The 13,994-nt window shown below is 45.7% G+C and overlaps 1 protein-coding gene across 3 annotated transcripts; it reads right to left on the minus strand.

Moving 5' to 3' along the window:
* Positions 1-6,241: 6,241 nt before the first annotated feature.
* On the minus strand, positions 6,242-11,494 carry SPRR4 (small proline rich protein 4). 3 transcript variants are annotated; one of them, XM_015558658.1, is made up of 2 exons: positions 11,451-11,494; positions 6,242-6,921 (listed from the first exon to the last, which is right to left on the minus strand). In XM_015558658.1, exons 1-2 carry the CDS (start codon positions 11,482-11,484, stop codon positions 6,668-6,670), a joined length of 288 nt encoding a protein of 95 aa, XP_015414144.1. In that variant the 5' UTR covers positions 11,485-11,494; the 3' UTR covers positions 6,242-6,667. The 3 variants fall into 3 exon arrangements, 2 of the variants coding, with proteins under 2 accessions (XP_015414144.1, XP_015414145.1); XM_015558659.1 differs by lacking the exon at positions 11,451-11,494 and adding an exon at positions 8,213-8,249; XR_001512509.1 differs by lacking the exons at positions 6,242-6,921; positions 11,451-11,494 and adding exons at positions 7,661-7,740; positions 8,213-8,235.
* Between the last annotated feature and the right edge of the window lie 2,500 nt (positions 11,495-13,994).

Consider the following 13,994-nt stretch of genomic DNA (forward strand, 5'->3'; position numbering starts at 1 on the left):
CCAGCCTCCCCCGTGTACCCAAGTATAGGACTCGTGTTGGGGTGGGGTGAGCCATAGGTTTCCTGGGGAGTTTTATAAGTTAACCCCGGAGGGAAATCTGAGTGCTTCTGTGATCTTGCCACCTTTCAGCTCTTTTTCCTTGAGATGGCTGCTCTCTTCATGTTCTGTGGGATAGAATACATTTGGGCACATGAACTAGTGGGAAAGGGAGGGGGAGCAGAGGAGTGGAGGTGGGCGGGCACCAGTTGCCTGCCTTATATCAGTAAAGGTAGAAGGATGCTAGAGATCATGGAATTGACTGAAGGTAGACTCCTTGTCTGCAGGATTTAAGACCAGTACATCCTTTTCTCCCATCTTTCTCCTCACTCCACTGAACCACACCCATTCAGAATTACTTAATTATTAGCTCCCCCAACCCTACCCCTCCCGGACTGGTTGCTAATCTGGGGAAACCTGCTTTGCTTTCACCAACCACACCTTCACCCCTTTCCTATTTAAGAGATTTTCAAGGGATAATTCATCTTCTGGGGTAACTTCCCCTCTACTCCACCCAGGCTTCTGGCCATGGCCCTTTCCTCCTTCCTTACCCAACTATACACCACCCCTGACCTGAAATCCTGGAAGCCCTTTCTAACTGCCTGCACCACAAGCCCATCCATGGAGCCCTCAGCGATGAACACCACCCTTCTCCTTAACTCTTGCTCATTTCCAACTCCAGCCTCAACTCCTGGAGCTCTTACTGGCTGCAGTGCTTCCCTCGCCCCCTCTGGCTCTGTATATCCTGGGGGCTTTCTGAGTGTTGGAGCTGTGCCTGCTCAAAAGGATGGTAATTCAATAAATACTCATTCATTCAGAATCCTTAGTATACACCAGGCATGGCTCATTCTAGAAGCTCACTATAGGAAGATCATGTTTCCTCATCAGATCAGGAACTCCCTGGGGCGAGAGACACAGCCTCTAGTGTAGTGGTTCTCAACCTTCCTAATGCCCTGACCCTTTAATACAGTTCCTCATGTTGTGGTGACCCCAATTTCATTGTTACAAATTGAACATAATTAAAGCATAGTGATTAATCACCAAAACAATATGTAATTATATATGTGTTTTCTGATAGTCTTAGGCGACCCCTGTGAAAGGGTCCTTCGACCCCCCCAAAGGGGTCACAACCCACAGATTGAGAACCGCTGCTCTAGTGTAATGGATTTCAGGGAGCCTCAGGCCACACTCGTCACCTGGTGATGGGGAGTTGAGGTCACAGGAAGTGAAGTAACTCCCCCAAAGTCAAACAACAAACCCCATGAGAAAAGTACTTTTACACAGAAATCCTATGTTCTCCTCAGTCTTAACCCCTCCCAGTGCCTACAGAGGAAATGAAGCAGGTACATGATTAAAGGTGGACAGGGGGAGCCCAGGCTTCCCGGCTTGAAGCTGGGTCCGCTCAGCATCCTGGGAAAGCTTTGCGTGTGTGGCAATGTGAAAAGACATTAAGAGGCTTCTCGAATTTGGGTGAGCCCTTAATGGTTGTCAGGACAAATCCGCTTAAGTAGTCATAAATCTGCTTAATGTTTGAAGTGGCTGTGGGGATTTCCAGCTCTGCTAAAAATGGGAGGGGACATGAATGAACAGAGGTGGAAATAAGGCACTAATTAAGCCCCTCACCCCTCATGGGCCAGGGTCTGAGAGAAACGAAAAGGCTAAAATGCCTGTTTTGAACCAGAGCTGCTTTCACTCTGTAGGAGGTCCCAGGGTGGCACAGTGACAGGGACAGGTACCCTGACCTCAATGACACTGAGGATGGCAGGAGGTGGGCAGCCTCTGAGCACCTGACCAGGTGCACCTTCCCTCCGCTCTGGGCCGGTCTGGAAGATTCTTTGCTGTGGTCTCTTTTCTGGGGCCAGAAGGACAGTTATTCCTTGAGAACTTACACCAGCAATTTCCTTTGATCAACACAAAATAAAATTGAAGTTCAGAGCTGCCTTCAAAACACAATCTATTCCTAGGTGTGGCCTTAGGAAAATCCAAATCACCTTATAACCCAGGTGTGTGGACAGTTCCTCCTCCTCATTCCTCTCCACTATGACACTTAAATATTTGGGGAGCACCTGCTGGCTCCCCAGCTGAGTCACCTCTTGTTAACTTTAGTCGTGGGTCAGCCTCCCACTGTGTCCCCACAACCATTGGTCCACGTCCATCCTTACACGCGGTGCCTGGTAGGCAGTAGCTGCCCAGTGAGCTTGTGATTACAGAATGACTGACTGAATGAATGAAGGATTGAATGAATAAATTAATGAATGGCATTGTTTGTAAGGAGAGGCCCAGAGACTGCTGGAAAGTCTCTCATCTTCGGAGATGAGCTGAGAAAAGGCGTCTCAGACAAGGACATCCCTTCCGCTGCTTTCCCCACACATCTGCTTCACTGTTTAACAATCCGCCTCTCTCTGGGCTTCCACCAGCACCGTGGCCACACAGAGCTCCAAGCCTCTTCCCTCACGTTAGCTCCCCTCTGGGCTTGAGCCAAGTCCCTCTCTTCACCCAATGCCCTCCCAGGAGCCCCTGACAGAGGGAGCACCCGGAAAAGCCTGGCATAATTCTCAAACCCAAGGGAGCTGCTTTCTGCTCCTCTGCTCTCCCCACCCAGCTGTCTCAGCCCTGAGGGTCTGAACCTGCTCTGAAGCTGGGTCCCCTGTGCCATCCTTTGGCCTTGGCTCTGGATAAAAGTTTCTCCTTCACCCAGTACCCACACTGGCCAGGCTCTCCTGTCCCCACCTGGGTTTCTTCTCTCCACCCCACACTGCTCCGGCTCTGACTTTGGAACTTTCCCTTGACCCCCCATTTATTTGCCTGACGCTCACTCAGTGGCTGGTGTTAAGTCCGTTCTCCCCTTCAGATAAGCTTTGATTCACTATCAGGGTTAGCCTAGCGGGTGAATCCGGTCCTACAAACTCCCCACATTAAAAAAAGGGGGAAGGCAATGGCCTCTAACAGGAAGGACATCTCCCAGGGCTGCTCAGCCTGTGGCAGAAGCCCCTCCTACGTTCACAGGGGGCTGCTGCTCTTCCCAAGTGCGAGCCTGGCTCCCCTTTGGACCAGCTGTGGGATCTTCCATAGCTCAGAGCTGCCTCTGGCCCACCACCCACTTACAGAGCAGGGCAGCCTGGCCCTGAGCCTGACAGTGATCAGGCCCTTCCTGACTTAGGTGGCTCTCTCCTCCTTTACTTCCCGAGGCTCAGAGCAGGCAGAGAATGTCACGCAGATGTTCAGTTCCAGTCATTTCACCTTGGTAGCCCATATTTGAAATATGGCAACCTCGAGAAATAAGCAGTATTAAGAGAATTTTACTTTCATCCTCACCATGATCACCGAGAAGAGCAGAGGACTGGCTGCTTGGTGCAGGTCATGATAATGAAAGAGAAAAGTCTCTGTAAGGCACAGGCTCGCCATCTGAAAATGAGGAGGGGAAGGAGGAAGCAACACCAGGCCCCCGGGACCTGGAAGCCTCCTGAGCACTTTGACCCACACACAGGGGAATCGAAGGTTGCAAGCATGGATGCAGAGGTGAAGAGAGCACTGAGGGCCTCTACAACACTGTCCTACAGCGAGGAAGGGACTTGTAGGGTAGGGAAGGGGCTTGGTCCAGGCTCCTCAGCTTGCTTAGCAGCAAAATTAGACCTGGGATACTATCTCCATGCCACTATCTCCCTTTTTCATCTTTCCAATCCCTAAGGGATGGAGAAACATTTAAATATCTTCTTTGCTTGAGGCAGGTAAAAAAGAAAGAATCTAGGTTACTGTCTGGCCCAGTTGTTTCAAAGCCTTGTTCTGCCCTTGTTAGTTGGGTGACCTTGAGCAAGTTGCCTAACCTTTCTGCACTTCAGTGTCCTCGTCTTTAAAATGAGAACTTCAAACTATATTCTGCAAGGTGATTATAAAGATTAAATGAAATGATGCTTCAGATATTTTTAGGATGAATGGGCTAAAAATGTTGTATGTAATGATTCTTGCTAATTTGTCTCATTTTTTCCTCTTCTTTCACTTGAATCAGATGAAACTTCTTCCTATTATTCCTATTGTCTGTGTGTTTTCCTTTTTCAGCTGAGAGAGAGAGAGAGAGAGAGAGAGAGAGAGAGAGAGAGAGAGCTTTTTAACTACCTTCTCTTTTTCCACTAAACTTTCAGGAATACATATTGGCAAGATTTTACCATGAGTTATTGGATAGTGGCAATGACTGCAAAGTCCATTATATGAGTGAGGGCACAGAGGGTGGCTAAAGTTCCTGGTGATTATACAATGGCCTGAACATGCCCTAGATAAAGAAACAGAGGCAGAAAAAGGTTAAGTAACTCTCCCAAGAGGTTACAAAGATAGAATGAGCCAGGATACAGTCCCTTAGCAACTCTGCCACATTGCTTCTCAATACTAGTAAAGCATTTCTATAAGCCATTCCATAAGCTGAGGAACTACTCTCAGAAGAGACACTGACTGGGTCCTGATGTTCCCACACAGCTGAAGGGATCAATTGCTTATCTATTATCAATTTGACATAAAGTTTCCCTGGGTATGGATGATCGAAAGACATAGGTAGACAAGTATTTTTAGTGGAGGATATTGAGTTTGAAATGGAATTTGGGATGGTTTAGACTATATACTAGGTGTGCTCCCCCTCCAATCACTCATTGCCTCTTGGACTGTTGAAAGGGCACAGTGACAAGCACACAGCTAAGCATTTTCCACAGAGAGTTCAGAACCCCACTGGCGGTGACTACTCTTTGTAGGTGTTGGTCTCACCTTTGTTTGTTCAGCTGTGCCAGCTCCCCTGATCCACCACTGAGAGCCAGCACCTCCAGAGTACAGAGTGACCTCTATAGGTCACGGGTGTGGAAACAGAAAGTCCTGGGTTCAATTTCTGCCCCTGGTCCTTCCTAGCTATGTGTGTATGACATTGGGAAAGTTTCTTAATAACAATATCTCCCATATGATTGGCACCCACAAGATGTTATACTTTGTTCTGAACACTTGACGCTAATTGTCATAACAGCAGTGCTAGGAATAGATCATTAAACTCATTCTACAGATGTGGAAGTTGAAGCACAAACAAGACACCTGCTCAGGTTTATGTGGCAAATAGGTGGCACGTTCAAGATGCAAATCCAGTACTGTGACCCTAAGGCCTTTATGAATCTCAATTTATCTTTCCCATACATTAGAAATGATAATATTGGCTTCCAGACTGTTAATAAATGGGATTACATATGCGAAGTAACTACTGCAGTGACGAGAGCATACTCTGTGGATACAAGATGTCAGTGCATTTCATCTCCTTAGGATCAGAAACACATGAATTATTAGAAACTCATCTCCAGTGGCTCAGAACATTTCTCAATTTTCTTGGTTTGTGAAGTAGTCATTTGTCTAACACATGTTGCTGAGTGATGACCAAATATCAAGCTTGAAGTCTGGAAGAGAAATAGGCAGCATTTTGAACATATATTCTTCCTGATTGGTGTTTCAGGATTCTTAGGATATATTTTCAGAAGTGGGATTGCTAGATCAAACAGCAGTTCCATTTTTAATTTTGGGGGGAATCTTCATACTGTTTTCTATAGTGGCTGCACCAGTCTGCATTCCAACCAGCAATGTACTAGGGTTCCCTTATCTCCACATCCTCGCCAGCACTTGTTTGTTGATTTATTGATGATAGTCATTCTGGTAGGTGTGGGGTGATATCTCCCTGAGATTTTAATTTGCATCTCTCTGATGATTAGTGATATTGAGCATTTTTTCATGTCTATTGGCCATTTGTATGTCCTCTTTGGAGAAGTGTCTATTCAGGTCCTTTGCCCATTCTTTATTGAATTGTTTGTCTGCTTTTTGTTGAATTCTTTATATTTTTTGGGAATTACTCCCTTATCACATTATTATGCTAAGCAAAATAAGCCGGTCAGAGAAAGACAAGTATCACATGATCTCACTTATATGTGGCATATCAGGATGCTGCTCTAACCAACTGAGCTACTCAGCCAAGGGCAAGTGTCCCAGACTCTTGTCAGCTAGTCTCTGGGCTTTCTCTCTCACTCCTTTACCTGAACTGCATCAAGATCTGACCTTCCTGTCATTAGTCATTGGAGAGCAACTCTGTCCATGAGGATGCATTCCCAGGCACCTGTGTGCTCACACACTCACTTCCCCCAAATATCCCTTTTGAATAAATGAAAGATCACAGACTGGAGCCAGGAAACACATAATGACATGAAGCACAGTTTTATTAGGGAAGAAAATAAGAAAGAAGCTGAGGGAAGGAGAGCTGGGGAGCTGTGCACCAGCCTCTTGTGTTCTCCACTAATCAGGGTGGAAGCCTGGAAGAAGCCCAGATACATTCTTTGCTTTGGCCCATGGATGCATCATAGCTGTGGTCAAGCCGGATGTTGGAGAGAATGAAGCCTCCTCATATCCACCCGAGAGAGTATCAGGGTGGAAGGTAGAAGACTTGGAGGCAACGATGAGATGTGTGTAGGTCTCAGTGGGAAGAACTTCCAACAGTGCTTCATTTGACCCTGGGTAGGAGGAAGTGGGAGAGAAGGGGAAATCCTGGAACTGGGAGGAGGAGCAGGAAGAAAGAGGGCTCCGTCTGGTAGCCTAGATGTCAAGCAGGTGGTATTCCAGATGATCCTTACTTCTGTTTACTCTGGGGGACTTGCTGGGCCGTGGGGCACTTCTGCTGGGCAGGGACGGCTGTGCCCTTAGGTGGGCATTGCTTCTTGGCCTGCGGAGCACATGGATCCTTGGTTTGGGGAGCACATGTCTCTTGACATTTGACAGGCGGTGGCTGACAGGGCTGTTTCACCTGGTGCTGCTGGGTCTTCTGGGGCAGCTGCTGCTGCTGTTGCTGCTGCTGGGAAGACATTGCTGCAGGGAGAGGTGAGCCTGAAAGAAAGCCAGGCAGGGGGTGCCATGAGAAGAACTCCCCCCATCTCTTCTCCCTTCTGACAGTGAGAAGAGTGTTTTCTCCACCAGCCAAGAATGTGATAAGTGATTAATGGCCTCAAATTGGTTAATGGATTGATTCCTATGCACCCATTGTTGCCATCCTCCTCTTTCCTTTTCTTTCTCTTCTATGTTGTTCTGATATCTTATCTTCCTTCATCTCCCCATGGGTTCTTGACTTAACGGCATACATAGTATATTTCTAAGTCTTACCAGAAAATATGTTGGGGTGCTGAATTGATGATTCAAAGGTAGCCTAGACATTTTATAAGATCAAGGCATGAACTCTTAGCTGATGGGTCGGTAATGTCAGCTGGTTGCCTTGGGTAGTGCAATGAATGTGAGCAAGACAGATGGGCATAGAGAAAAGGCAGCCTTGGTCTCAGAGGGAAGTGTGTGTAAATGATGGGCTGGACAAACCCTGTTCTGGGTACTCAGGGGACTGAGTTCTAATCCTAGCTCCATCCCTCCCTCCCCACTTAACTTGGCTGTGGGATAGTGGTTCTAGCCCTACATGGAGAACGTGGTTATTTAAGGCCAGATAAATCACTGGAGAGAAGAGACTTAAAAGGAAGATGTTTCACCAAGAGGCAGCTGGTTCAGAGGAAAAGAACACTGGCTCCTCATTGGCCACGCACACCTCTGGGCAACCTGGACCCCATGCCTTTACCTGGAGGATGCTGACCAGAAAGGCCTCTGAGGCTTTCCTGGTGCTGACATACATCTCTGGTTTCCTCTGTAGACAGCATTCCTCACCTTCTGAATTCGAGATTAGTGAGAAATGGGAAGTATAGGTCCCAGAGAGCAATCATGTTACTGAGACATGGGAGCTGCATAGTATAAAATATGATATATAAAGTATGATTTCTGTAAAACCAAAAGCAAAGTTTGATAGTGCCAAAAAGGCATGAGAAAGCTTCGAAGAAGAACCAGAATTGGCACAAAATGCTATAGCTCTAAATATATCCCCTCAATGAGAAAAATCCTCTTGCCAGGGAATTAAAACCCAGAATCAGGAAATTAGTCGCACCTAGCAGTGGCATAGAATAGAGAAGGGAGACTGAATTTCCTAAGCAATAATTAGAGTGACATTTCCTTACCTGTCACAAGGCTTATGCCACTTCTCTGACTACCTGAGAAAGGAGAGGAGAGTGGCCTAACGGCTCAAGATAGTTCAAGAAGGAGGAAAGGACCCTGAAGATCCAGGGAGGATAAATGCGTTCCCACTTACCGGAGCTGCAAGCTGGATCCTAGGAGAGGAGGCTGAGGTTCATGGCCAGCCACTCCTGGCAACCTTATAAAGGCCCCCAACCTGCCCCAGGCACTTGGCGTGGCCCTGATCACCACCTCTCAGGCAATTCTTCACCCACTTCTCCCACCTGCACTTCCTCTAGGGACTTGCTTTACTAGACTAGACTGTTTTGACGGAAAACACCCACCAGATATTTTAGCATTGTGGGTCCCTGTCTACTAGAGCTGACGTCACCCACATAAGGCCTTTGCTCAAACTCAAGGACTCAAGATCTTTTGAAAATAGAACAAATGTGAGGATTTATAAGAAACATTAAGGAAGGAGAAAGAAGAGGAGTATGGCCTTGGGGGCACTTTCAACTAAAATATGAACATCGTCTTTGCTGCCATTTATTGAGCATTCACTGGCGCCTAGTGCTGAGATCACCCCTCATGCTGTTGCTTCAGTTTCTCTTTATAGCCCCTATAAGGCAAATGCCATTGTTCCCATTTTACAGATGAGAAAAGTGAGGCTGGGAAGAATGCCTTAGGTGGTAAGCAGCAGAGGTGGGATTTGAACTCAGATGGGAAGGATTCAAAGAACCTATAGTTCTAAACATTATAGAGGGAGAAGTCCCCCAGCCCTGCCCCACTACACAATGTTGTGGGTTTCCCAATCTATCAAGGACCTTTTACACAGGATTCTATTCATCTTCTCATTGAACACAAGCAGAAGAATGTTAGTGGTGCCCCTAAACTTCATCTTCGTGGTGCTGTGTCCCCCACCTGCCCACCAGGAGTCAGGGACTGATGGGTATTATTAGTGTTGGTCAAGGAAGGTGGGATAGAGTTTGACCTTTGTGTTAGGGCTGCAGATAAAATACAGAGTACCCAAGTTCAATTTCAGATAAACAACAGATTTTTTTAGTGTAAGTATGTCCCAAATATTGCATGAAATATATGACAAAAGCATTTGTTTATCTGAAATTCAACTGTAATGAGGCAGATTGTATTTTTACCTGCTAAATCTGGCAACCATATTCAGATGGGAGGGAACAGCTCTGATCCTCCTGTTGGCCTCCTAGTCCCTGTGCTCCAGGAGGCTGATCCCCTTTGGACCACTGCCCAGAACCTCAGGATCCTGCTCGACTAGAGGTGAATGTCCTCTTTTCCATCCTTGTTGAGTGTAAGGCTGCCTGAGAAATGATAGAAATACCTACAACTAATTTTTAAACCATTTCCAAATCCCTTATTTAATGTTCATGGCAGTTCTGTTAGGTAGCTTAAATGAGATTTTACAGTTTAAAAAAGTAGACCCAGGAAAGTTAACTGGCTGCTCAACAACTTGTGACCAGTGGGGTGACGTTGGGTGGGGACCTTTGCCCAAAGATTGTTTCCACAGTATCACAGTGGCTAGCATCTCCTTGGTGGACAAGAGACTGTCACTGGGTGGGGACCATGACTAATGATCTTGCCTGTGCTTTCTGTCATATACAGCCCGGATATTGCTCATTTTTCAGGGTCAGTTAAACCTTTAACATTAAGCCTTCATTCCCCTTCCAGGCCATGCCTCCTCTTCTACCTACTCCCAGGCCTATGGGAGGAAAGGGCTCTGATCCTCCAGTTGACCTCCTAGTCCCTGTGCTCTAGGAGGCTGATCCCCTTTGGACCACTGCCCAGAACCTCAGGATCCTGCTGGACTAGAGGTCAATGTGCTCTTTTCCATCATTGTTGAGTGTAAGGCTGCCTGAGAAATGATAGAAATACCTACAACTAATTTTTAAACCATTTCCAAATCCCTTATTTAATTTTCATGGCAGTTCTGTTAGGTAGCTTAAATTAGATTTTACAGTTTAAGAATGGTTTCAGATTCCAGGCTCTCCATTCAGTCTTGGAGATGAACACCCTCTCTGCCTGTGCCCCCTTGCTTCCATGCTCCCACGCCATTATGTTCATCCTGATGAGTAACTTAAATTAGATTTTATAGTTTAAGAATGGTTTCAGGTTCCAGGCTCTCCATTCAATCTTGGAGATGAACTCCCTCTCTGCCTGTGCCCCTCGCGTCCATGCTCCCACGCCATTATGTTCATCCTGATGCAGACTCTCCAAAGGGAAATATGCAGCAAGACAGATCTGGTGTGGACATAAATCAAGGCATTTTCATGTGCCTGGCCTCTAGAATGCGTGAGTGTAGATGTGCTGGGTATGAGTGAATAGATGGTGCCGTCCCCTCATATCTCAGTCACCTCATAGCTTCTCTGGAATACACTCGAATCTTTATTCTTCCCAATCTGCTCATTGACCTCTTACTTGATCAGTAAACAACCCCTGTTTAATTTTTAAGAATTCTAGCTAGTGATACAACTTGGCTTATAACACATCATCTCAGAGGATACTCCAGGGGTGGCTGGGATAGAGACCTAAACATGGCTGGCCTTGAAGGGCCAGTGTCCTCTAGGTCACAAATATCTAAGATAACATCAAGTTGGTCTGCATCCAATACATTCAACTTTTAAAAGCTGTCACTCAGCTTTCCTGTTGGCCACATTATCCCCATTTTATAGAGGGGAGTTATAGAGGGGAAACGGAGATACGCTCTGCTCAAGGTCACAGAGAGGCTAATGTCAAAGCCAGGGTTGGCTCATTGGTCTCCTGACTTCACAGCTATTTTCAGTTAGCTGAAGTGACTGAACCACTGGACTGCCTCTTAGCAGAGGTTAAGTTAATGACAAAATTAAGGAGTTGGTTCTGGTGGTTCCCACCTCTGGTACAAGTCTCCCTCCTTCCCTCCCCCCTGGCACTCAGGTGCTCTCTTTCCTACCAAGCCTGTCTTCCCTCCCTGCTCTGAGAGACCCGAACGGATCCCTGGTCCTCACACTGCCAGGCACAGGTGCATTTTTATTAGTCATTAAACCTCATAAACACCTCCATATACAGTTTTCACAATACTTTATGAAGAAAGCTAATTGTTTCTTCCATATATTTTATGGAAGAAAAAACTGGCTCTGTTGATGGCTGGGTCTAGAATCCAGAAGAGAAGGCGGATCCAAGTCTCTTAAATCTGTAATGATTGATTTCCAGACAGAGTGGACTATTCTTTAAAAGAAGGACGAAGGAGGGGAGACTTCCTGGCACTCCTGGAATCAATCACGACACATAAACAACTCCTGCGGGTATGGAATGGTGACTCTAGTCCCTGCTCCCACCCCCACCACCTAGCCTGGCCTCGGGACTGTCACCTGGCCATCTTGAGTCTTGCATCTGCTCTCTCATCCTCAAAGGGCCATGGTGTATTAAAACCAGAAGGCCAGGCTGCATCGTCCCTCCCTAGGAAGCAGACACCTGAGAACAGGTGTGTTCCAGTGACTCCATCAGGGAAGGGAGGGAACAGGCAAGACTCATTTCTGAGGGTGAATCAAAGCTTGAGAAATCCCAGCCCCACCCTACATACAAACAATGGGGTGACTGGGCAACTGAGACCTGACATTGGGAGGGGACCCTGCCAGAGACAATGGGAAGAATCATCTACCTCCCCATCTGGACACATCCCCACCAGAGCACCTTTTCTCTGGGCTTCGGGGGTAGGGGAAAAGGGTTGTTGATGGCTCCATCTGGAGACACATGGAACATGTTTATGATGCTATTTTCAAGAATGATACAAGAAAAGACAAAAAGGAGAGCTCTGAGTTACTCGTGAGAGGCTTTTAGGATGGGAGGATGGTGCGTAGCAAAGAGAACTACGGAGGGTTGGGCCTGCCAAAATTCCTGTATTTGAGCTGCTTACCCAGTAAAATAAAAAATGTAAATCTGGCCAAATTACATCTCGTTTTAAAAATCACAATCATGTCAGGTTTGCTTCATTTCTGGTTGAGCATAACCAGCAGACATGACTTAGTACATTTTAGTTTCGAGTTTCTCCCTTCACCAATTACGTATTCTATCAGCAAACATTTCAGAGGACGCTACATTAAAGAGAACTTGTGACCTTTTCTTAGTTTGGGAAATCCATTTGCAACATGAATCACTTCACCCTGTAATTTAGCTGTTTGTAAACAAGATGTTCAGATGCTAATGTTAGGTAGTTTGTATAATGGCATTAAAAGCAGACCCATGGAGAGAGGAGTGAGATGATGAGTCTCCAGAAGTATGTGATTAATTTATCCCCTTCTTCACCCCCGTCCCTCTGTGATATGTTTCTAGAAGACCCTCAACAGTCCTAGGAGTTTTATAAAGGGGGAGAGAAAGTCCTGAACCTGGTGAGAGGCTAGCTCCAACAGGACATCCATAGATTGTCACCAGTGGAAGTTGAAAGCTGGCTATGGAAGGAGAGGGGGTGAGTAGGCAAAGCATCCCTCTCTGGGAAGATAGCCAAGGTCATCCTCTTGGAAGCCAAGAGGCATTGAAGCATAGTCACCCTTTCCTCTACATGACAAGTACAGTTAGAGACATAGGGAAGGAGCCAGGGGCATAAAGAAATAGCTCGCCTGATACTCGGCCCTCACTGGTTGTCAGATCTTGAGCACAACCCTTAATTTTTCTGGGCCTCAATATTCCTCTTCTCTGATATGAGGAGATTGGCTAAAATTTTCTGTAAGGTCCCATTAAGTGCTAACATTCTGTGAATGTATGATTAGGTCTTGGAAGGCAGCCGAGTTTTGTTTGAGTGGTATTCACAGTGAGCTGAGAGCACTGAGGTTGAGTTCAAGCTCAACCAGAGAGAGCACTATAATTGATTAGAGACATCTGTGATGGAAGGACTGAGTGGCCAAAGGTTGTAGATAGTCACTTTCTCTGGTTTAGCCTAAAGCAGGGAGTGATGTGCTGGGATTTCGTGTGAGAATAATGATGAAGTACTTGAAGAAGAAGAGAGGGTATGAACTGTTTCCAAAACTCACCTGGTGCTTTCTTTCCTCAAATCATTCCATCAATAATGGCCCTCTAATCCCAAATTTCCCAGTGAAATTCAAGGTAATATTTTTTGTTGTCATTAATCCTCACCCAAGGATATTTTTTCCATTGATTTTTTTAAAGAAAGAGTGGAATAGGGAGAGAGAGAGAAGAGAAGAGAAACGAAACACATCAATTATTTGCCTCCGCAACATGTGCTGTGTGTGTTCGATTCCCTGACCAGGACTGGGAATTGAACCTATAACCCAGGTACTTTCCCATGACCAGGAATGGAACCCACAATTCTTTAGTGCAAGGGCCTATCCTCTACCCACTGAATAACACCAGCCAAGGCTCAAAGTAATCTTTAGGAATCATTTTAAATGTTACATTCTACATGATCTCTTTTGTTGGTCTTTCCTAATAGACTGTTCTCTTCTGCAGAACAACCATAGTTTTTTTATTTATACCTATTTGAAGAACTTTTCATATAATTTTTTGACTTGATATACATTTAAATGATAAAATATCTATTTACTTATTTATTTTAGCATTAAATGTAAGTTTCATGATGGTAGGAGCTGTTAAACCTTCATTATATATAGTCATGTGCTTACCATTTATCCAGCCATTATAGCCAAAGATATATTGTATTCATTCAATATGAACAAATGAATGCAAAAACAAATGGGTGAAACAAAGTTGGAGGGATCACAATACCAGATATCAAGCTATATTACAAAGCCATGGTTCTCAAGACTACCTGGTACTGGCACAAGAACAGACATATAGACCAATGGAACAGAAAAGAGAACTCAGAAATAGACCCAAGCCATTATGCTCAATTAATATTTCACAAAGGAGGCAAGAGCATACAATGGAGTCAAGATAGTCTA

The sequence above is a fragment of the Myotis davidii genome, unplaced genomic scaffold, assembly GCF_000327345.1.
Source record: "Myotis davidii unplaced genomic scaffold, ASM32734v1 scaffold1734, whole genome shotgun sequence".
NCBI lineage: Eukaryota > Metazoa > Chordata > Mammalia > Chiroptera > Vespertilionidae > Myotis > Myotis davidii.

Coding starts and splice junctions, on each gene's coding strand:
- SPRR4 (XM_015558658.1), bottom strand. CDS start 11,484: ATGAGAGAGCAGATGCAAGACTCAAGATGGCCAG. Junction 6,922..11,450: donor GCAAGACTCAAGATGGCCAG/GTGACAGTCCCG, acceptor GCTTTCTTTCAG/GCTCACCTCTCCCTGCAGCA.